The 23,516-nt window shown below is 43.9% G+C and overlaps 1 protein-coding gene across 1 annotated transcript; it reads right to left on the minus strand.

Moving 5' to 3' along the window:
* Positions 1 to 777: 777 nt before the first annotated feature.
* On the minus strand, positions 778 to 17,850 carry FAM124B (family with sequence similarity 124 member B). The gene is made up of 2 exons (XM_032857345.1): positions 16,655 to 17,850; positions 778 to 2,561 (listed from the first exon to the last, which is right to left on the minus strand). The coding sequence occupies exons 1-2, from the start codon at positions 17,384 to 17,386 to the stop codon at positions 1,914 to 1,916; spliced, it is 1,380 nt and encodes a 459-aa protein (XP_032713236.1). The 5' UTR covers positions 17,387 to 17,850; the 3' UTR covers positions 778 to 1,913.
* Positions 17,851 to 23,516: the final 5,666 nt, after the last annotated feature.

Consider the following 23,516-nt stretch of genomic DNA (forward strand, 5'->3'; position numbering starts at 1 on the left):
AGTGGGGCCTTTGGCACCCTGACACACTAGAATGTCCATCCCACCATGTTGTAAATTGGATTCCTGTGTTGAGGAGTAGAGTTGGTGCCATTTTAAGAGTGTATTATTTTACAAGTCAATTTTGTAAGGTACTCCTTCACATTTCCCAGCATCCTTCATAATTTCCATGTACTTATAGTCTCACCCATGTATTATGTTAAAGAATTCAGGTTACCTCAAAAAAAGTGGTAAAGAAATTTCAGAACTGCCCCCTCCTGTGCTTTTCAAGGCAGCTCAATAGTACCATTTAAATAAGACTTCCAATTTTTTTTAACTCTTATTCTAGAAAATCAGACCAAAATTAAGGACTTCATTCAACCTCCTAAAATCTAACTCTAGTCTGGGGGGCAGGGAGAAAGAAAACAAGAATGGGAATATACCGATGTCGTGACCCCAGAAAAATAAAATCAATGTAGAAGTCTCATCCTTGTCAATTTGCAAGTCTCCTTCTTTTCAGTTCTTTAAGCTCAGCAGGGCACTCAAACTCGGCAGGTGTCCCTGACCTAAGACTCACCCTTGCACCTGAACTCCTCTTTCTCCCCAAGTGGGTATACTATGTATCAGGGTCACCAGGAGATCCAGCTAAATCAGCATTTATAATCTTATGTAACATCTGTCCTGGAGAATAAAGTTCATGGGGTCAAATGGCCTTATAAATTAACCACAACACAGAGACCTCAGATATTTTTTAAATGTATGTATAGACCCAAAAGAAAAATATAGCACATGAGCAATGAGAACTTGTCCATCATGGTTATAATTACAATTCATAATATGCCCAGTCTCTACCTGATTACTACAGACTTGAGCAGCAAGTGTGAAAATCACTTGTGGAAAATGGTCCCAGAGGAATCAAGGTAAGATTTCAACATAGTCTCAAGTGTTGAAAGAATGGAATTGTTGGTAAGACCATAAGTACCTTTTGGGTGTGATGGCCACAGATGCTATGTGGACCATACATCAATGTCTTAATTCAAAGGTAGACGCACAGTAAGTATTTGCTGAATGAATGAACATGTAAATGGATGAATGCATGTTGCAAAGACATTTAGGAATTTGAACATGGCCAGAAGAACACAAGTCCTGCTCCAACAAGCCATCCAATCCAATCTTCCTGTCAAGTCGAGTAGAGATCTGGAGTCACCCAATCAAGCCATGTTCCTCTCTGGCTGGAAACAGGAACGACTGGCCCTTTGAAGTAGTGCAGAAACAAATGAGAAATGGAGGAGCAGGGAAATCCTAGAGTCTCCTTTTCATTTTTTACCTGATCTTTTGACTTCTAGTGTTTCTGCTCATTAAACAGGAAAAAAAATTAATTGTTTGTAATTTTCAAAACACTTGCATGTGAACTCATTCTAGATGCAAACAACTTGGAAGGCACAATCACCAGAGGCTATGTGGTGTGCAGGTCCTTGTTTCCAAAGGAGGTCACATAAAAATTAAAAAACACTAAAGAATAAGTAGTTCATGTTGTCCAAGGGGATGAGCTATGCAACCCAAGTAAAAATTAAAACCAAATTACATCCACTCATCAGCATTGCATAACACACCCGACTCATTTGCATATGATGCAATTATTCTTGGTAGGTGCTGCACTCAACACAGCCAGCTGGGTTAGTGTGTCTCTGGGGACAAGGGCTTTGGTTTCCTCCCTATGCATTGGCTGTGTTCCTTCATAACCATGAAGGCAAATAAACAACACTTCACAGCACCATTAGACTATGTGCATTTGAAATAAAAGCAATACAGATCTGTGCGTGGCTAGCACTCGGGCCCCCTCACGTGACCAAGAAACTGTTTGATTCTAGGTCAGTGCTCCATTTCTAGAACACTGTATCTGATCTTGTGTTTTAGGAAACCATATTTGTTTTAGGCTATATAAAGAATTCTTCTTCTTTTTCTTCACCCTGGACTGGAAAGTGAAGGGGACATTTTGATATTATCTTCCTTGCACCAAGATCCCTTTGGCCAGCAAGTGACAAAGAAAGAGTGCTTGCCTTAAAGATTCTATTGTTCTTGGAGGCAGTCACCCCTAAGGAGGAGTCTGGCAAGCACGATGGTGCCTGGCTGGTCTGCAGATCCCTTGAAAATCCACTCCGAAAAAACTGTCGGGGATCAGAATTGACCACGGTGCAACCCGTGTCAACATTTGTTTCTGCCTCCAGCTTCCCAAAGTTGTTTTTCAGGCTGAGAACTTTTTCTCTGGCCCCAGGCTGGAGGTGGGGAGAAGGCAGATGCATCTGGGCACCCAAGGTGGAGCTCCTGTCCTGGGACGAGCAGCCAGGGCTTTTCCACAAGGTGCCACTAACGCGGTCTGACACAGGGCTCTCAGCAGACTCTGGGTACTCTGGGGAACCCACCTTGAGCCTCCTGGCCCGGCTCCTTCGGCATCTTGGCTCCAGGGTCCTCCTTGTGGAGACAGGGATCAGCCGGGAGCCCTGGAGAAGTGTGTCAGCTCCCAAGGTGCCATTCAGAAAGGAAAGTTCGCTATTCCTCACAGCAAGTCCGGGATTCAACTGGACCTAAGGGACAGGGGAGAACAAATTCAGCAGATGTTTTCCATTAACTAAGTGCCGAGAACAGACCATGTCCCATTCATCCTCTGCCATCCAGTGCCCACAGCAGACTTTCAATAAAGCCAGTTGAAGTGAAGTAATAAGTACAACCTAATCACGAGCTATATCAGCACGAGCTCCAAACATCTCTCTCCCTCAGACTCCCTAAGTGAACATCCAATAAGGCAAAGATTCTGAGAATCAAATGCAACAGCACAGTTCTTATAGATCATGTTGTTCGAATGATGCCAAGATGTTCACTGACGTTATTTGGTGGCCTCACCTGGGTTGCAAATGATGTATTACCAACTGTGCAAAAATACGAGCAAAAATCAAGAGCCACCAAAAGATAAAGATTGGAATAAGAATTCAATCTTCCAAAGTTCTTTCATATCATGTTAGTGATACATATCTTGCGCTATTACAAGACATGTGGGCACTCCAGGCAGTCTAATAATTAGACACTTTTGAAGTCAATATTCTTTAAATCTAGGGGCACCATTTATTTATGGTACAGGTTATATGTAGTAGCATGTGGAAAAACATCCAAGAAAGGAAGGGGACTGCCTATATGGGACTTATGGTGCCTTAATCTCTAGCAGTTCTACACTGGTTTCAAACTTATAGCCCCTATAAATCAGCAGAACTAACACCCTCGAGTTAACTGCTTTCTCCGTCTGCACAGTGGAGTTCATTGGCCCGTCTTCCATCCTCGGACTCCTGGGAGCCTCATCCCCTACTCCTTATACAACACTCTCACCAAGCAGATTTCTGGAAAAGACAGTTTTCTCTCTCCTGTCAGTAGCCCTTAGAAATTGGTATACAGGGTCCATCCCTCCTGGCCCAAATATCAAAAAGAATGTACAAAAGAACCTTAAATGTATTTACTAAGTGAAAGAAGCCCATTTGAAAAGTCTACCTATGGTAGGATCCAACTATATGACATCTGGAAAAGGCAAAACTACGGAGACCATAAGGATGTTAGTGGTTACCAAGGGTTCAAGGGGAGGGAGGGATAAACAGGCAGAACACAGAGGATTTTTAGGGCAGTGAAACTACTCTGTATGATATTACAATGGGGGATACATGTCATTACACACTTGTCAAAACCGTTAAAATGTACAACACCAAGAGTGAACCCTAATATAAACTATGGACTCTTGGTGAAAATGATGTGTCTATGCAGTTTCATCAGTTGTAGCAAAGCGCTCTGGTGGGATATGGACAGTTGGGGAGGGTGTGCCTGTGAGGGGTAGGGGAGCATATGGGACTCTCTCTACTTTCTGCTCCATTTTGCTGTGAACATAACACTGCTCTAAAACTTTTTTTAATTAATTAAAAGAAGACAAAAAGAGCGGTACATATTTACCTCACCAGGCAAGAAGGAAAAAATCAGAACAATAAGAAAGCAGGTCTAGAAATGAGTATATTATGGGATGCGTTTATATACGTGATCCACGCACATGGCCTCCCCTCAATTTCATCTCTGATAGAAATGGTGGAGTGACTGTCACCAAACTCAAAACCAAAAAAGCTGCTTCCATCAATTCCTTTGGCATCGAAGTTGGCAAATACTTTCTGTAAAGGACCATACAATAAATAACTGAGGCCCGGTGGACCTACAGTCTTTCTTTCCATGACCGGACTCTGCCACAGAGTAGTCACATACAATGCAGTAAGTGGGTGTGGCTGAGTTTCAATCTTGTGCAATTTTTAAAAAAGATTTTTATTTATTTATATGACAGAGAGAAGGGGAGAAAACACAAGCAGGGGGAGCAGCAGAGAGGGAAAAGCAGGCTCCCCACTGAGCATGGGGCCCGATGTGGGGTTCGATCCCAGAGCTCTGGGATCATGACCTGAGCTGAATGTAGACACTTGACTGAATGAGCCACCAAGGCAGCCAATCTTGTGCAAATTTCATGCGTCATGACATTGTTTCCACGACTATTTAAAAATGGAAAACTATTCTGAGCTCCCACGTGCCTTCCACCTCTAAAAGACCCAAGTTAAATGAACGCTCTTTCCTGCTCCAACATTCAGTTCTCCTGTTACATCAGCTCTTCAGCATCAATACCTCCTTCCACGTCAGCTGGAGTCCAAAGACCATCACTTCAACGATTTCCTCACCAATACATCCAACTCCCCTCTACCACTCCTTTTCTGTCAAAGCCTCCCTCAAGACCTCCCAGCTCCATGTCTATCTGCATGCCCACATTCCCTGAACTTGTACCTTGAACTTCAAGCTGTCAAAGAAATGCACATGACTGCTCAGAGTGACATCACCATAATGGTGTGGTTTCCAACTTTGCCCAGTCTCTCCCCAGTCCTGTTGCCTTAGCCACCTGTCTTTTCGCCACAGGCAGCTATTTCAAACCTTCTGAACTGTCCTCAAACCTTCAGTGACACAACCTCTGCCCAACCCCCCAGCTGAAGGTCTCACCATCTAGATTACAGAGAAAACAAAAGCCATCACCAGCTAGCAACTCTCAGTTGCCTGCCACCGAACACACCTACAACGTCACCATCTTCTCCACAAAGAAAGGGACCAATCAGTCTGCACTGTGAATTCCATCACCTCCTGCCTTCCTGGCCACCCCAACTTATCAACGATTCATTTTTTCCTATGTTGTTATCTTGTTTCTCCAGTCTTTCTCTCTTCCTGGTACTCTGCCTACTCCTTTGCAACAGCAGTTAAGCCTGCTCAAGTCTATCTTGAATAATGCATTCCTTCCCTTCTCTCCCCTCCTGCTCTCTCTCTACTCTCCTTCACAGCCAAGCCTCACTATAAAATTTGTCCACACTCATTTATCCTAAACACCACCCTCCCTTAGTTCCCCTACCCACGGCACTGACTTTCCCTCCTATCAAGCCACTGAAATTGCTCTTGCCAAGATCATCTGCCATCAGTTTCCTTGTCACTCATTGTTACCCTGGCTCTGGTTGAATTTTCAAGGTTGATCTTTCTCCTTTACATTTGAAGTCTTCTTAAGCTTCTATGTCAACACATTCTTCTGGATTTTCTACTTCCTTTCCATCCACCACTTCTCAGTTTCCATTGCAAGAGCCTCTGCTCTTGTCAGTTCATTGTACGTTGTGTTTCTTCAGCGCTGACCTGGGTTCTCTTCTTCCTTTATACACCCTTCTAGGGCAATCTCAGGGACATCTATGCCTTCAGTTACTATCAAAATGATGAAGTGTTCCAAAAGTATAACTACAGTTCAGATCTGTGTTTTAAACCTCATACTTCCCTATCCACTGATCTTCCAGGAACCAGCTACTCAAACTCAACATGTCCAAAATTGAACTCATTTTCCTATTCATGCTAATTCTGTTCTGTTTAGTCTTTTCCTTTTCTTTGAACATTTTAGGCTCATGTGAGTCAAGCAAGAGTATCATTTTCCCTTCTTCATCCCCATGTCATCCACTCCCATGGACCCTGCCTCCCAGAGATCTTCCAGATTTTCCCATCTCTCCATGTACAATGCCATTAACCATAGGTCAGGCTCTCACCATCTCTAGTCTGAATTATTGCAATGGTCATATGATGATGGGGCCCCCATGGATACTCTTACCTCTGTCTAATCCTTCTCCACTCCACTACAAGGGGGAGCTTCAAAAACAGTTTTCATCATGCCACCCTCCTGCTTCCAGTGGCTCTCTACTCTTCTTGAAATAAAAATCAAAGTCCTTTAGTATGCCTTATCGCAGCTCTCACAGTTTGCCCCTTCTTCCTCCGGCCTGGTCATTTACCATTTCCTCCCTTTCAGCCTCCACTTGCCAAAACTGAACTTCCTGGATATTATTTGCTCTTTTCCAGTGCCAGTGTTTGTGTATACTATTTGCTTTGTCTAGGATATGTCTTCTCTAACTCTTTTTCCTAAAAACCCATGACCAACTCCAGCTTCTACATCATTTCCTCTTGGAAGCGTTCTTGATAGCACTGAATATGGGCTAAGTCCCCTAAATATCGGTTCTGCCACTTACTAGTTGTTGCACTTTAGACAAGTTACCTAATCTTGTGTCTCAGTTCTTCATCTATAAAAAGAGATAATCATAAGTACCAGCATCATAGAGTTGCTGAAATGATTAAATGATGACAGTGCCTGGGACATAGTAGTGTTAAATATGAGTTGGTAATTATCATAGTAATTAGTATTGTAACTAGCTCTTCTAGCAGCCTGTACTACCATATCATAGTAGATACAATACTTATGCACCTGCACACTTGCTTATCTGTGTCTTCCTCTAAACTTGCCATCTGGAAGAAGGTTTGTATTCACCTTCTTTATTGTTGTATCTACGAACCTAGCGTAGTGCTTAGCACATGGTAAGTAACCACTAGTTGTCTTTTGGATATATAAGTTTAGCACCTAAAAAAATATAAATTTTTACACATAAAAATGTATGGAAATGTAGAATCAATGTATTGGACCCCTAATTATTTGGCATTAAGTAGTTATAAAGCCTTATCAAGAAAATTCAAAAAGGCTTTCATCATATGATTGGCAATTTCTGCAAACTTTTTAAGGGAAGGCAATGTCAACTTTTCTTTCTTCAAGAGAGGTCTAAGATCCTTAGATCACATAACGAAAGTGAGTGCAACATTATTAATGTAGAAATGCAAATATCTTCAGTTAGAGTGAAGAATTTCTAGGAGAAACATAATGCTGAATGATTGAGAGAAATCCCTTGAGAGAGAAGAAGGCTCCTCTTGCCAAAAAATAAAGTGAAACAAATTTGTAGGAATTCTGATCATTTAGAGCTCATCTTTCCAAGAAATATTTGTAAAATGTTACAAATTGAAAGTTAGCTTTTTCCAAGTTTCAGGGAACGTTAGCAGTTATCTTGATGAATAGAAAGATCATTTCTCACTCATTTGACTCCAAACACTTGAGAAACAAGAGAATATACATCATTGAAAAATGATGAAGCTGTTTAAGAACAGATTCACATCATGAAGGGAAAATAATATTGTCTCTTACTAGAAGTGATTGCAAGAAATAGATAAAGAGAATTTTTCCTAGACTGAGAAAAAAAATTAAATGGAACCAAAGTATACAGGTAATAAGAAACCCAAAAACAATGCCAAACTTGCTTCCCTAAGAGTTGAAACCAGTCCCTTCCAATTAATTGATCTTTAAATTAAAGGTACTTACTTTAACTGATTAACCAAAGCCACTGATGTTAACCTTTTTCTGTAAGAGTGAAAACCTTCCAAGTTCAAGTGTTCTTTCAGGGCAGCATAAACCCAAATATTTAGTGAAAAGAAGAGCAGGGATGGGAGTGTGTATGTGTGTGTGTGTGTGTGTCTGTCTGTCTGTCAGTGTGGGGAACATTAAGGGTGGGGATGGAGAATGGAAAAGAAACAAAGAAAGGAACAGGAAGGGTGGAATAGATTCCAAGTGTATACAGCTAAGAGACTCAGAAATGAGAAAGGACCCTCAAGAAATGCTACAGAAGAAAATGAATTACTTTCTTCATGAGAAGCTATGTTCTTTCATTTTTCAATAGCTAATGAAGAACATAAGGACAAACTTAGCTAAATGTCTCTTGATAAAATGAAAAGAACCACATGCTTGCTTACACCAAACTAGCTTCTGGAATATACACCTTTTCTGAAGAGACAAGACTTATTTCCTGAAAACAAGCAGTCAATCAACCCATGCTTCAGAAACAGCTGTCTACCTACTAGACTACTGGAAATAGACATTTATTACAAAATACTGAAAAGAGGTAGAGAGTCATAAACTCCAAAATTACATGGTGCAAGAATAAGAAAATATGTAATCAGTTGTGTGCCACAAAAATTTCCATGTAAAATATATACCAAATGGAAGTGAATTGTGTACTTGAGCTTCATGGCAGATTTCAGAGAAAAATTGCCATTTGAGCAGAGCCTTGAAGGAGGGATAAGTAAAGAGGAATAGGAAGACATCTCTGGACAAGGAACAGCCTGGGCATTACATAGATGCAGATATCCATAAAACAGACCATTCTCAACCTAAACAGAAATGAAATTCTGATACATGCTGCATGGATGAACCTTGAAAACATTAAACTGAGTGAATTAAGCCAGATGAAAGGGCAAATATTATATGATTCCACATATGGAAGGTGCCTAGGATAAGCAAATTTATGGGAACAGAAGGAAGAACATATGTTACTAGCGACTGAGGGGAGGAGATAATAGTGGGTTATGGTGTAATAGGTACAGAGTTTCTAGGTGGTGTGATGAAGACGTTCTGGAAACAGAATATGGTGATGGTTGCACAACATTGTAAACGTACTTGATGGCACTGAACCCAACACTTAAAAATGGTTCAAGTGACAAATTTTATATTATGTGTATTTTATTACAATAAAGAAAATACCTGGGTGTAGGTTCTGGGGGTAGGAGTGAGCCTAGAGTTCTGGAAAGAAAGTTGGGATAGCCATAAATGTAGCAGTCCTTTAAAAATATATTCATCTGGAGCACCTGGGTGGCTCAGTGGGTTAAAGCCTCTGCCTTCAGCTCAGGTCATGATCTCAGGGTCCTAGGATTGAGCCCCGCGTCAGGATCTCTGCTCAGCAGGGAGCCTGCTTCTCCCTCATCTCTCTCTGCCTGCCTCTCTACCTACTTGTGATCTCTGTCAAATAAATAAATAAAATCTATTAAAAAATAAAAAATAAAAATTAGGAAATATATTCATCTGTGATGTGCTGGATAAAATGGGATGCCTGAAACTAGAATGAAGAGTTAGAATGTCATAATGATAATGTACATTTACAGCTATGAGGGCTTAAAGAAGGAAGGGAGAAGAGGAATGACCCTAGAGAAAAACTACAACAGTTGGGTGTGACTGAATGTGGCACTTCTGGAAAAAAGAGTTTTTAATAGTGACAGCGTTTCAAAACCAGAGCAAATGGGAAGAGAGTGACCAGAGCTGGAGAAGATGGGGGAGACGGTGACTTTGGTTCTGCTTGGACTGAATGTAAGATGAGGATGAGACATTATGTTCAAATTGTCTTACAGGGAAGTGGAAATAAGCTAAATAAACAAATAAATAAATAAATAAGCTAAACTCAAGAGCTAGAGATGCAAACATAGGTGTAAGGAGAACAAAATTGATACTAAATCCACAGGATGGTCTGTATGTCTTAATCTTTTTTTTTTTTTTTTTATATAATTTTATTTTTTATAAACATATATATATATATATATATTTTCCCCCAGGGGTACAGGTCTGTGAATCTCCACGTTTACAAATGTATGTCTTAATCTTAAGGAAACTTTTGGTGGAGGACAACAGTTTCCCACTGGGGGGAAACTCCACCCCCTAGAGGCATCGGACAAGGTCTGGAGACATTTTGGTTGTCACGACTGGAGTTCAGGGGTCACTGCTACTGGCATCTAGTGGCACAGCCAATGAGGCTGCTAACACCAGCAATGCACAGGACAGTTCTCCATAACAGAGTCATCTAGTCCAAGATGTCAGTACCACCAAGGGTGAGCAAAGCTGATTCAGGGACAGGAAGAAAGAGGTGAGTCCTTGGGAAGAAACAACAAAGGGACCGCCAGACAGAGAAGCAAACTGCTTAAAGAGCTGGTATATGGAAGCCCACAGAGGAGAGACTTTTGAGGCAGGAGCAGTCAACATTTACTGATGCTGGTGAGAGCAAGCATTGCTCTTTCTGGAAAAGCAAAAACTCTTGCAACATCTGTACGAGAGGGGAGGATGCAGAGCAAAGAGCAGCCCCCAAGACTGGAGAGACGACAGACAAATACAGGGAATCACGGCTTCTCAGAGTGGAGACTCATAAGTGGAAGCCACAACAGGAACCAATGCCAGGTGAGGAGAACTTCAACTGTGACTGAGGAATTGTGGAAGGCTCGGTGTGGACAACTGTGAGGGTTAAAAACTCCAGGGGGACCCAGTCACGGAGGGGCCTTGCAAGCTTTTGAGATTTCCCTCCAGGAGCTTCACCAGATGCTCACAATAAATACTGGAGAAAAATCTTTGTGCATCTGGAAGGGAAGGAGAAAAAGCACCACTTTAAAACATGCCAGAAAACTGTGTTCTCAAAAAGCCTGCACTCAGAGAAAACTAGTTAACCAGAAGCTAACCTGAGCCTGACTAACCTAGGGGAAAGGAAGTACTCAATTCTAGCTCATTCTAGCCAAATCTAGCTAGCCATTCTAGCCCTCTCCTGCCAAAGGAGGGAGGAAAAAAATTTAAAATACTTGTGAATTCACAGTGTAAGGCATAGACTCACTAAAAGATGTGTGCAATCTAATCATAGAATGCTTCCCCTCCCCCAACTCCTCACCACCACATTACAAAAAGCCTATTTTCAGCACTTCCTTTCACCTGCTACATCGTGTCTAGCTAGCAAAAACAAAAACAAAAACAAAACAAAAAAACACAAGGCATACTAAAAGGTGGAAAAAAAAAAACCCCACAATTTGAAGAGACAGAGTAAGCATCAGAACCAGACATGGCAGAGTTGTTGGAATTATCATGCCAGGAATTTGAAACACTATGATTAATGTACTAAGAGCGCTAATGGATAAAGTAAACATCATGCAAGAACAGATGGGCAATATTAACAGAGATAAAAACACTAAGAAAGAACAGAAACACTAGAAATTTAAGAAAAAACAAACTGTACTAGAAATCAAGAATGCCTTTGATGGGCTAACCAGTAGACTGGACATGACTGAGGAAAGAATCCTGAGCTTGAGGTACCTCAGAAGAAACTTTCAAAACTAAAAATCAAAGAAAGCAAAGACAAAAAAACAGAAGAGAATATCTAAGGGTTGTGAGACAGCTTCCAAGAGTATAACAGACACATAGTAGGCAGACCAGAAGGCAAGAAAGAGAGAAAGGAACAGAAGAAATATTTGAAATAACGATAACTGAAAATGTTCCCCCAATTTAATGTTGGAAACCAAACCACAAATCCAGGAAGCTCAGAGAACACCAAGCACAAAAATTCCACAAAAGCTACACCTAGATACATCATTTTCCAAACTACAAAAATCAAAGATAAAAAAATCCTAAAAGACACCAGAAAAAAAAAAAAAAAAAGACAAGAGTGGGGCACCTGAGTGGTTCAGTTTGTTAAGTGTCTGACTCTTGATTTCAGCTTGGGTCATGATCTCAATGTTGTGGGATGGAGCCTCATGTCAGGCTCCTCACTCAGCTAAGAGTCTACTTGTCCCTCTTTCTCCGCTCCTGCTCTCCCTCGCACTCTCTCTCTCCCTCTCTCTCAAATAAATAAATAAAATCTTTTTAAAAATCCAAAGTAAGCAGAAGAAAATATAATCAAAATTAGAGCAGAAATCAGTAAAATTGAAAACAGGAAATCAGTAGATAAAATCAATGAAATCAAAAGCTAGTTCTTAGCGAGCTCTGTGGATTCTAACTCAACTACTAACTGTAGAGGATTTAGAGGTGAGCCCAAGGGCTGGAGGAAGGATCTGCAGGCATGAGTTCCAGCTCTTGCATCAGAATAAACTAGAAGAGCTGCCAGAAAGGATGGCTTATGACCAGTGTCTGTTGTTGAGACTCAGTATCTCAGGTTGTACTGATGTTGGGTTCATGTACTGGTGCAACTGAGCCCCCTTGTCTATGAACAAGACACCACCACGGTGGGGCAGGAGGCAGAGATGTGTATGAACTTTCCCATTTCATTTATCCTGGAAAGCAGTCAACCCTTGTCAAGAAACACCTGGAAGTAAGCCCTCAAGGGGCTAAGAGGGAAACTTCCTTCTGTTGTGTGCTTGACCTGGAGCACCTCCTAGTGATAGATGTGGAGAGCAAGGAGGAGACCTGGGAAAGGACCTCAAGGTCACATCCTGGTCAAGGAGCTCTGAATGGTGACACCCAAGGTCCTATAAGTTACCTTCCTTGTACAGAATGTTTTGTTGCTTTCCTCATTTTGTGCTCGAATTTTCAGAAAGATCTTGTTGAAAATTACAGTCTGGTTTCAGTAGCATTGTGGAGATGTCCACAGGACATGCCTATAAGTGCAGGGTGGTGGTGGCCACAGTTACCAGTGAAGGCTTGCTGGCCGTATAGCCCATGCCGATCTCCCGGGAGTTACTGGCAACACCACCAGAGACCTCTGGCCTGGTGAGGAGAGCAGGATGAAAGAGCCTTAGGGTCGTGTTCTAGCACACCTGAGAAATCACATTTTAGGGACTATGGCATGCCACCAAGTGACACACTGGCTTCTGTGACATTGTGACCTTCACCTGCTTTCCAGATGCTCCTTCTCACATTCCTTCACTCATTCTTCTTCTTCTCTTTCCCTACTCCTGGAGTGTGGACATTTTATAGGTTCTACCTTCATTGCTCCTCATTCTAAGCTCCCTTCTTTGATAATAGCACTTCTTCCCAGGGCTTCAACCATCATCCCCAACCTATGTCCCTAGTCCAAGCTCCAGCTCTCAGAGGCCACCTGACTCAGAAATGTCTTCATCCAAATGATCTGCAAACATCTCAACCCAATGGGTCCAGACTTATCATCGCCTTCCTCTCTTTGACCCCTGGATCTAATTCATTTCCAAATCTGCTAAGTCTACCCCTGAACTACAGTTCATATTTAACCTCACACTTCCATTGTGGGTCCCCTTACTCAAAACTTTGCTGGCCCCTGATTGGATGACTGAAGTCACCTCTGGATCGGTCAGTGTAATACCCATCCAATCTACCTTATGTGATGGTACTGGGGTTAGCATCCTAAAGTGTGTAATACAGACTATCGTGTCTGCCCTTGTCTAAAAACATTAGTAAATGCCTCTTTAATGCCTGTTGTAGATCCTCCTGCAACCATACTCAATGGGCCAAAAATCGTTCTCCTAAACCCATATGAACTCTCCAGCTCTACACCCTTCTACCACCTGGTTCAGTCACCGTCCAGGTCATACAGCTTCCACACAACTTTTCCAAACTTGGTCAAATTAGCCCCTTCTGTCCCTACACTCAAGGTGAGGACAGGGCATTTATCATAGGCCACTTGGTATTCCAGGCACTTGTAGGAGAGTTGGGCCTCTCATCAGCCCAACGTCACACAGAACACCTAACACAGAAGGCAGCATGACATCACACTGAACTCCTAACCAAAGGGTTACAGAAGGATAGCGGTCTCATCTCCCACAGGGCAACCATGGGAAAAATGCAGGGACAAAGGAGGACTGCTAGAAAGGGGAAGGGAAGAATCGATCCACAGTGCTTTTGCAGCCGTTAAGAACTAAGACAAATGGAGAACACTCAGGAAGAGTATTTGGTAAATGAAGAAACATGGACATTTGATCACTTATTGATACACTCATTCATTTACTGAGCACCTACTATGTACCCTACTATCATTCTCACCACAAATAGACATTCAAGACTCTGAGAAGCATCACACCGTCTGCACTGACAGGAGGTCATGTGGGAAAGGAATTGTTCCCTGTGGGCATCTGACGAGACAGCTGGTGGTTTCTCACACACACAGGCAGTAATCGCATTGCTTCTGTGTGATCTCCTACAGCTTCTACTTTACAGAGCACCTCCATTTACATTCTTTTTTTTCATCCTCATAACAAATTATACATGTCAGTACCACTCACTGGCCCCATCCGTGAGTGCTGCTTGCAGTAAGGATAAAAGAAAAGCTCTTAGCAAGTCTCTGGTTCATTCACACGAGAGTGTATTTGCCTTCCTTGTGCCAGACACTATTCTAGGTACCGGGGAATACGAAAGTGGACAAAGAGCTGGCTGCCCTCAGGGTGCTGACCTTCCAGTGGCTGACCATATTCCTGATGATGTGGTCTCCACCCACCTGCTCCCCTTCTTCCCCTCACCCCCTCTCTCAGCCCCAGCCACATAGAACCTCAGGCAGTTTTCTGAACATGCCCTGCTAAGGAAATGCCACACCACACACGGTCACCCACTCTCTCTCTTCTTTAGAACTCCTTTCTCCCTTTCTCCCTTCTCCATCTGGCTACTTCCTTCTGGGATGTCCAGCCTCAGCAGGCCCAGGTATCGCTCCTCAGGAAGCTTTGCCCATTGCGGGCCCTCATCACATCTAGCGCGCCCATATGTGTGTCCATTCCAGCCCTGAGGGAAGGTTATTTGTGGAGAGGTTAATTGGTAGTTATGTCTTTCCCTTGAATATGGGTATAATTATCTTTTCTTTTCTTTCTTTTTTTTGGTCACCATCGGTCATCTGGGCCACCCCACATTTGTTCCCCTACTGATCTTTACTGGGGGCCTTTCCCCTCCCCCAGGAGTCCCAGGAGGGTCTGACTCCACAGATAATCCAGGTGTGGAGGGCTTAGCCACTGCCTCAGAACTACACCAACCCACACTATCCCATTCCCTTGGATGCAGTAATCGGTTTAGAGAAGAGCATCTGATCCAAGTTGGTTGGGTTGATCTTAAAAATAAGAACAGTTAAAAATGTGCCCCCTGCTGCACACACATATGAAATGTTTGTTTGACAGTGAGGTCGATTTTAAATGCTGGAGACTAACCAAGGTTGAAGGATGAAGGAGAAACTTGAGATGCCTCAGAAATTGCTGAGTTAAGTAAAAGGCACAGAAACTGTGCCGGTCCACCTTAGGTGAAGAAAAAGGTAAATAATTTATATATCTTTTAATATAAAATCAATATGATTCATGTTATTAATAAGTCAAAGCAGATGACAATAAGATTAATCAAAGGAACGACTATTCATCTTCCCTCATGTTATTACTTTACCCAATAGACCTTAAAGGGGGTTTTGACTGTTTCTCAAGGACAGAAGCCACAGAACATTTTGCTGTATCACACACATCCCCCTGCCTGCACTCACTTACACACCCACGCACACCCACTGAGGACTGGACAATAATGGGTAACTGCGTGCGTTTGGGAGCTGAGTAGACACTTCCCTACCTGTGTCTTGTATCTTAGGCAATTAACTCAGTTTTCTCATCTGCAAAATGGGAAAAATTGTGACTTCCTAGGTTGTCATAAGAATTAAAGTTATTGGGGCGCCTGGGTGGCTCAGTGGGTTAAGCCTCTGCCTTGGGCTCAGGTCATGATCCCAGGGTCCTGGGATCGAGCCGCGCATCAGGCTCTCTGCTCAGCGGGGAGCCTGCTTCCTCCTCCCTCTCTCTCTCTCTCTCTGCCGACACTCTGCCTACTTGTGATCTTGGTCTGTCAAATAAATAAAATAAAATTATTTAATAAAAATTTTTAAAAAAGAATTAAAGTTATCAATGTAATAACACTTAGTTTAGGTTATAACAGATAATAACAGCTAAAACTGCATTCTGGGTACTATCTTAAACACTTGAAGCATTACATCACTTTGTGTGGATAACAACCCACACGTTAGGAAGATGTTAATATTACCTCGAGGTTAAGCCAGGCAGTTACTGGGTACAGGGCTCAACGTCCGGGGAACAGTCCACAAGAGATGGCACATTACGGTAGCGATCACATGATTGTGCCTGGCTTAAATGGGGTGCTTACAGAAGAAGCCTTTCATATCCAGCTTTTCTTTCTAAAGGAGCTCTAGCCATCTAACTTAATTTGGGGAAAAACTGACAGTGATCCAAGCTGCTTAAATATTAAGTCAACAGGAAAAAAAAATTAAGTCAACAGGACTGCAAACGTAATACTGTCAACCATAATTAGAACTTCAGCTTCTTTAAGTCAGATGGGAAGAGCTTACACTCTCCCCAAACCCAAAGCGTGGGCAAAGTCTTTGCATAGTTTTAAAGGACAACCTGAGAAACGGGGGATCATCGGATTCTACCACAAACCATAAACTCCATTATCTGTCAGATGAGGGGATTTTATTAGATCATCGACTCTTAACCCCGACGCTACATATTTGAGCCATCCAAGGTGCCCCCAGAGATGCCGATCTAATTGGCCTGGGATGCAAGTGTGGCACGGGAATTTTTGCAAGCTCCCCAGGGATTCTGATGTGCAAGCAAGGTCGAAAACCACTGCCTTAAATCACCAAGAAGGCCCGTCTCAGATGGAAAATCACACAGTTCCATGTGTACCAACAAGATCAGAGGCAAAACAGAATACCTGAAGCAGGATCTTGTTGCCGTCATAGTCCTGTGTCTGCCACCTGGTGCTGCTGATGGGGACGCACGGATGGGGGAGAAGAGGCACTAACTGGCCGATCTCTTGAACCTTGAACTGCAGCACTGAGGACTCTCTGGGGTCCACTGACATTCCAAGGGGCAGCTGCGTCAGGGAGAGCTGCAGAGCAAAGCTCTCGGTAGCATAGAGCACAAAGATGCAGGAGTCGCTCTTCTGCACGGTGGCTTCCTTCTGCAGGATCAGCTCATAGAGTCTGATGGCATCGTCGTAGTTATCAGAACTGCAGTAGAGTGTCACCCTCAGGATCTCGGCGCCGCAGTGCACCTGCCTCACACCCCAGACCGGCATCTGGCTGTCCAGACTGTAGAACTCCTGGTTGGAAAGAGGGTAGGGACACGGCCTCCCCTGAGCATTTGGGGCAGAGTAGCATCGCCACGGCCAGTGTTGGAGGGAGTCAAGAACCCGGAAGAGCCGCTCCTCTCCCACGCTCTTGGGCAGGAAGAACAACACAGACATCCCCGGGAACCGTGAGCGCTTGGAGTGGCACTTGTCGTAGTATTTTACTGGACTGACCCTCTCGGACACCAGAAAGGGACGCACGTCCGGGCAAACGCAGTCCAGAAGCTGATCCAGAGTTTGCTGCAGAAGCAAGCCATGTCCAGAGTCGGCGAGGAGGTGGACGGTCATGGCCAGAGGCTCCGGTGTCCCGTCCATTCCAGACTGCCCCAGGGAGGACAAAGGAAGCAGGCGTGGAGGGCCCACCCGTCAAGCTTCTGCAGTGAAGGAAAAAGCGGGCAGTTCTCCAGCAGAGCCTTCAGCCCCCCAGGAAACCTGCAGCCAATTCAGAACAAAGCTCCTAACCTGGGCTCCTGGTTGCCGGTGGCTGCACAGCCAGACCATCCACACAAACTGGGGCACAACAGCATTGGGGTCAATGTCATCCAGCTCATGCATAATGTAACTGTGTTTTGGGCTTGTCCAGGCACTCCCTCGGGTTTCCGTTTGACCTAAAAACCTGTAATCCTGAGAAACACCCAAGTGGGTGGTTCTTACGGACACTCAGTAAAGGAAATACCAGGCAAAAAGGAATATGAGTCGGCTCTGTAAGGCTGATAACAATCTGTTTAGTTGAAAAGACATCCATTTTATGGACCCACAATGGGTTCTGATTTCCTCCTTACATCTCTCCATGTTTACAGCAGGCTGCCAGGCCACCTGAATACAATGACTACTTTCAAACAATTCTTGAAACTTGTCTCCTTGCCAGGATTTCCACTGTCCTTTGTCTTTTTATTTTGTTATGGGACAACTGATGCTAGACCTTTGAAGAGAGATACTGTATCTAAATAATACTGAGTGTTCACTGAAGATGATTTGCTCTGATGCAAAGTCTGAGTATATGTACTGAAATGTTGCAAAAAAAAATAAAAGAGATGTTGCAAAAAAAAAACAAAAAACAAACAAACAAAAAAACCCAGAACAAAAAAACAAAACTCCCGTTATTCATGCTGATGCTTCAAGAAGAGCTAGATCTTCCCAGTATCAATGGTATTATTGCTCAGGTCTATTGAGGATCTACTAGGCACCAGTCATAAATGGTTCTAAAACTTTACATAAATGGATTTAATCCTGCAACAAACCTATGAAAAAAAGACTATTTTTCCCCCAGATGACTGATCAACGACCCAGGGCTAAGTAATAGAAAATCTAAGTTACTCGCCTAAGGTCTCACAGCTAAAAAGTGGCTGAGAGAAAATTTGCACTCAGGAACTGAGAGGTGCCCCAGAGAAGTAAAGATGAGGTGCCTCTCGGGTACTTGGAAGTTCTGGCCTGGATTTTCTTCCTAAGGATGGGGAAAGGACACCAAAGCAAATTCTCATTGAGGTCATGAATCTTAAAATGAATTATCTTCAATAAAAATGTTCAAGCTCTAAACAGAACATCCACCCTAATGTTGATACGTCTCCCAATAATGGGTCCGTGATTAAAGGAGCGAGACTGATATAAAGCAAAGGTCAAGCAAAGCTTTATTCTGTGCCAAGCATCCAGAACCAGACCGAGCGTTTGGAGCCGCACCTCTTGCAAGAGAGGGCGACCTTTCTCTGTTCACAGACTAGTTTTTAAGGGCAAAGGCCATGCGGTTGGGCCTGGCCACGCACAGGCGGCCAATGAAATTGTAACACACAGAGAAAGCTGCACAGTGATGCTGTGACCAATTGAATTACAATTTACCCTATAGTAGACATTTGACCTAGCCTATCACCTTGGTTAGAATTGGCACCCAAAAGTCTCCCAAAGGGCGGGGCCCATACTCCTTGGTAGCTAGGGAGACAGTATGCAACCCCCCACTGATCGGATGTTTCCACCTGACCTGACCCATCCTTGTATCTGGGCTTTGTTCCCTGGGGCTGGTTTCCGGGACTTGTTTTTAAGTAAGTCCCCTGGGGGAAGGGGAGTAGGGACAGTTTAAGGGTTAAACAACAAGGTTATTGTTTAACCTGGATGGAAGCCTCTGGCTAAATAGGTCCTTACAATGTGTAGTATCTGTTTGAAAATCATTTGCTATTTGGATAGCTGTGCTCCCTAGAAGGTGTGGACAAGCACATTTTCCTAAATAGAGTTCTTAAAATAAGTTACTTATGAATGCTTATAAATGGAATGTGTTTTGACAATCTTTTATAATTTAGAAAGCACTTTCGTGATTTTAAATCTCACTTACCTTGACTTTTGCTTTATGTAGGCAGATTCCTTTAATAGTTTAATAATCAAATTTGAAGTTAAATATTGTTATCTATGGAAAGGAATCATTTCTATTCAGATTCCTTTTTTAAATCAAGCCTACACTTCCAATCATTCAAGGTTCATAAGTCCTATACTTTTTGCACTGAAAAAATATATAAACATAGTGTAAGGGCCTCTTTAGCCAGAGGGATTCCATATTGGGTTAAACAGTGATTTTGTTGTTTATGCAGTAAAACTTAAACTGACCCTGCTCCCCCTCAGGGACTTACTTAAAAGCAAGTCCGGGAAACCAGTCTCAGGTAACAAAGCCCAAATACAAAGGTGGGTCAGGCCAGGTGGAGGTGTCCAATCAGTGGGGCGCGCATACTATCTCCCTAGCTACCAAGAAGTGTGGGTCCCGCCTTTTGGGCACCAATTCTGACCAAGGTGCTAGGCTAGTTCAAATATCTACTAGGGTAAATTGTAATTCAATTGGCCACCCGTGTGCGACCTAGCATGACTGTGCAGCTTTCTCTGTGTGTTACAATTTCATTGGCCGCCTGTGCGTGGCCAGGCCCAACCACATGGCCTTTGCGCTTAAAAGCTAGTCTGTAGGGCAGAGAGGGGTCGAGCTCTCTGTAAGAGGTGTGGCCCCGGCTGCTAGGCTTGATTCTCAATGCTTCGCATGAAATAAAGCTTTGCTTGACCTTCGCTTTGTATCAGTCTTGCTCCGTTAATCACAGACCCATTATTGGGGGACCTTTCAATAGTTGATAACAATTAATTGTTTTTTAATTTCCACAGTCTTTAAATTCATTTAGCTTCCACTTTCCAAAAATCATTAGTTTTTTTAAAAAGGCATTATAGCTCTCAATCCTAAAAAAAAAAAAAAAAAAAAAAAAACCTCTTAATTCATTTACACAGCAGCCATTTGCAGGCAATAACTTTCTCATCTCTCAGTAGGACACCCTCCCCTTTCCTCTGTCCTTCCACTCACAGAGCTGACTGTACTTGGGCACTTTAGACTTCAGACATGGTTTTTGAAATATCTTTTGCAATTCTGGAAATAACTCTAAAGATTCAAGGAGAAAAAACATACCCCTGAGGCAAAGATATTAACTCACAACATTTTGCACAAGGCAAGTATTGAAGGCCATATATAGGAACGGGTTTGCTTCTTCGTGTTGTTTTAATCTTTTATCCAGTGCAAAAACATACTTTTTTCCTCTTGAGGTTGTCATTTCTGTCAGGACTGGAAAGATTTCATTAATCCGAAGGCAGCCAAAGTGCCAAGAAACACAGGGCTGGAGGTGGGAGGGGGTACCACGCGTCTCCTTTCTGACTGGCTGCCTTTGCAATTATTTTTCTGGGAACAACCTGAAATACTGACCCTCAGAGTAGCTGCTTCCCTCCTCCTCACTGCCTGCCACCCACCGTAATGGCCAGACTCTCAGCTCAGCTCGATTCCACTGTGCTCTTCTTGCAAACTGGTTCTGGTGAAGGCACAGATGAATATTAAACGAGGGGAAGTCACCAGGTTTGACTCCCAGTACCTGGACAGCTGACACTCGGCCATCTACCTTACTTTTCTTAAACTTGGCAAAGATGCCTGAGTATCTGTCAGTCACGAGCCCCTGGATGGCAGCCAGATGGTCCACTCCACCGGGCAGAGTGGAGGAGCTGGAGACAGGTAGTAGAAGCAAAGGTAAGAAATCAGCAAGTTCTGAGGACTTGTTGGAGCCTGTGCACAGCCACTGGGATCTGTATTTGCTGTAAGCCACATAAATATATCGGGATACGTTAAAACTCTGACACCCCACTGCCACTCTGAGAAAACTTTGAGAAAATTTCGTCTCTCTTTAACTTAGAAAATATGCTTATTTATCTTACATGTTGAGAGCCAGGCACTGTGCCAGAAGCAGAGAAGAATCACTTGGTTCCACTTTGGAGGAGCACCTAAACTAATGTCATCAGCCTCCAGGGAGAGGAAGAGATGCTTCTGGAAGGAAGGAGCCAGGCAACTGAGGAGACTCGGCTGGGGGAGGGGGAGGAGAAGGGGTTCCAGGGAGAGGAAGCTGATTGGGACGGGCCATACCTGGAGAAGAGTGTAGGACCGTGACCCACTGGCCAAACAGCAAGCAGTTCAAGATGGCTGGAGGATGGGGACAGAGAAGGAGGAAGGTGGCAAGACTCTGCAAAGAGAGCCAGACCTTGCAGGTCACCCCTTGTTTTTTTTCTGATGGGAACAGAACCATGGAAAAGTTGGTTTGATTGAGGAAAACATAGACAAGAGCAATAGATGGAAAGTCAAAGTCAACGAGCACCTTCTTGGTTGGCTATGGGCAGAAAGCTGTAGGGACGGGTCCAGGAGGCCTCCCAGGATACCGAGGTGAGGCTACTCATCCCCAGATAAGGGACCCTGGAGAAAGAGAGCAGTCAGGGGTGAGGAGGAGGAGTGCAGATGGTACATGGTGGGTGTACATGACTGCGGGACATCGGAGTGGAGATGTGAGTGGCCAGACAGCCTGCAGGGCAGCAAACCAGAGAAGACGGGTTGGGGACCATTGGTCTTTGGGTAACATGGGAAGGCAGGTGATGACCCAGTGGAGAACATATGATGAGGAGAGGAAAGGTGAGAAGATGGGACTCCGGGGTGCCCAGTGTCAGGAACAAGTGGCATGTCAATGGCATCCAGGGAGAAGTGGAGAGCAAGTAGGTTATCTTAACCTTGTGTGGGTGTCTTAGGTTACAGGATTTCAGGAAGTGGCACCAGCTAGACAGACACCGTAACTCCAAGTTTCATAATCACTCTCCCTCCTGGACTTAAGCAAATTCCGAAGAAGCACCAAGCAGGCTTCAGAGCCATTCAAACCTGTTTCCCTGGTTCCGCAAACAACCCGACTCCTTGTCCTATGCTCAGCTGCTAACCAGAAGCCAGCATTGCAGAGCCCAAAGCAGTCAATGGAGACCACAGCTTGTGAAGGGCCAAGGGCCGAGCTCTGCTCATCCTTTAACCCCTGAGGCAGCCTACAACCCTGTTCGCGCAGAGGAGGAGGCGCTGAGTAGATCTGGAGTGAAGAAGGAATTTGGCATCTCTGAAGGAGTAAGAATCCCAGGGAGCGTAAGGGACCATCCAGGTGGTTAGGGATGGAGCCCAGGTTTCTAGTTTTTAAGATATGCTTCCCCATCACTCCTAAGATGAGCCACGCACAGCAGCATTCATTACCTGTGTCTATTCAGATAAGGGCCGTTCAAGTTCAGGACACACAGGGGCACATAACAAAGGGAGAGGAAGATGGGAGGAAGGCATTACTGGTTATCACCTGTTTCCCCCATCATAGGCATTCCTGCCTCAGTGCCAGTCCTGTACTTGGCTTTCACCGTCCTGGCTCTTCTCCCAACGCACACCACACACACACACACACACACACACAAGCGCACACACAAGATGGGTATGCATGCGCAAATGCACTCACACACGCATGCTCACATATGCACACTCACAAGCATGTGCACACACAGATGAACATGCACGCACACACATGCGCACACACACACTGGCAGGCAAACAATAGAGGCCTAGGCACTCCCACCCCCTCTGGGCTTCCCCCTAGGAAGAGGCCATGGCAAGCCCCTTCTCCAAGCTGTTGTGCCTTGTAGCTGAAAGCCTCTCTCTTAGTTCCCCAGAGGCTACCCTCTGTTCAATCCAAAACAATGCTATCAGGTTCCTATTTAATTGCCATCTGTTTCCCTCCTTTCCCGGACAATGCAGCCAAGCAGCAGCCTGTGAACGGATACCCTGCATTTTCACAGGTGCAGTAAAAAAGGCGTTTCCTCCTTGTTCTTTGTTGTGGTCTGTGGCTGTGACATCATTTCCTGTGCTCTGACCAGTATGAGTTCACGGCTCAACCAACTCAGTAACTGGCTAAGGAGATCGAAAAGTTGAACAGAACAGCCATGAACCAGAGACTGGGCCACTCCTGGCTCTGCTGCTCACCCCACCAGGACCTGAGATTCCTAACCCTTCAGGTCTGGTCCCATCATCTTCACTGAAAATAAAAAGTAGCAATGGTAGTAACTGACCTGACTCTCTCCATAGATCAAATGAGCTAAAATACACAAG

The sequence above is a fragment of the Lontra canadensis genome, unplaced genomic scaffold (genome assembly GCF_010015895.1).
Source record: "Lontra canadensis isolate GAN:19392208 unplaced genomic scaffold, GSC_riverotter_1.0 scaffold13, whole genome shotgun sequence".
Taxonomy (NCBI): Eukaryota; Metazoa; Chordata; class Mammalia; order Carnivora; family Mustelidae; genus Lontra; species Lontra canadensis.

Bases quoted from the DNA above. Each gene is read 5' to 3' on its own strand.
- FAM124B (XM_032857345.1), bottom strand. From the start codon at position 17,386: ATGGACGGGACACCGGAGCCTCTGGCCATGACCGTCCACCTCCTCGCC. The intron at 2,562-16,654 runs GTATTCTGTTTT...CCTGTCCCTTAG, and splicing joins GCAACAAGATCCTGCTTCAG to GTCCAGTTGAATCCCGGACT.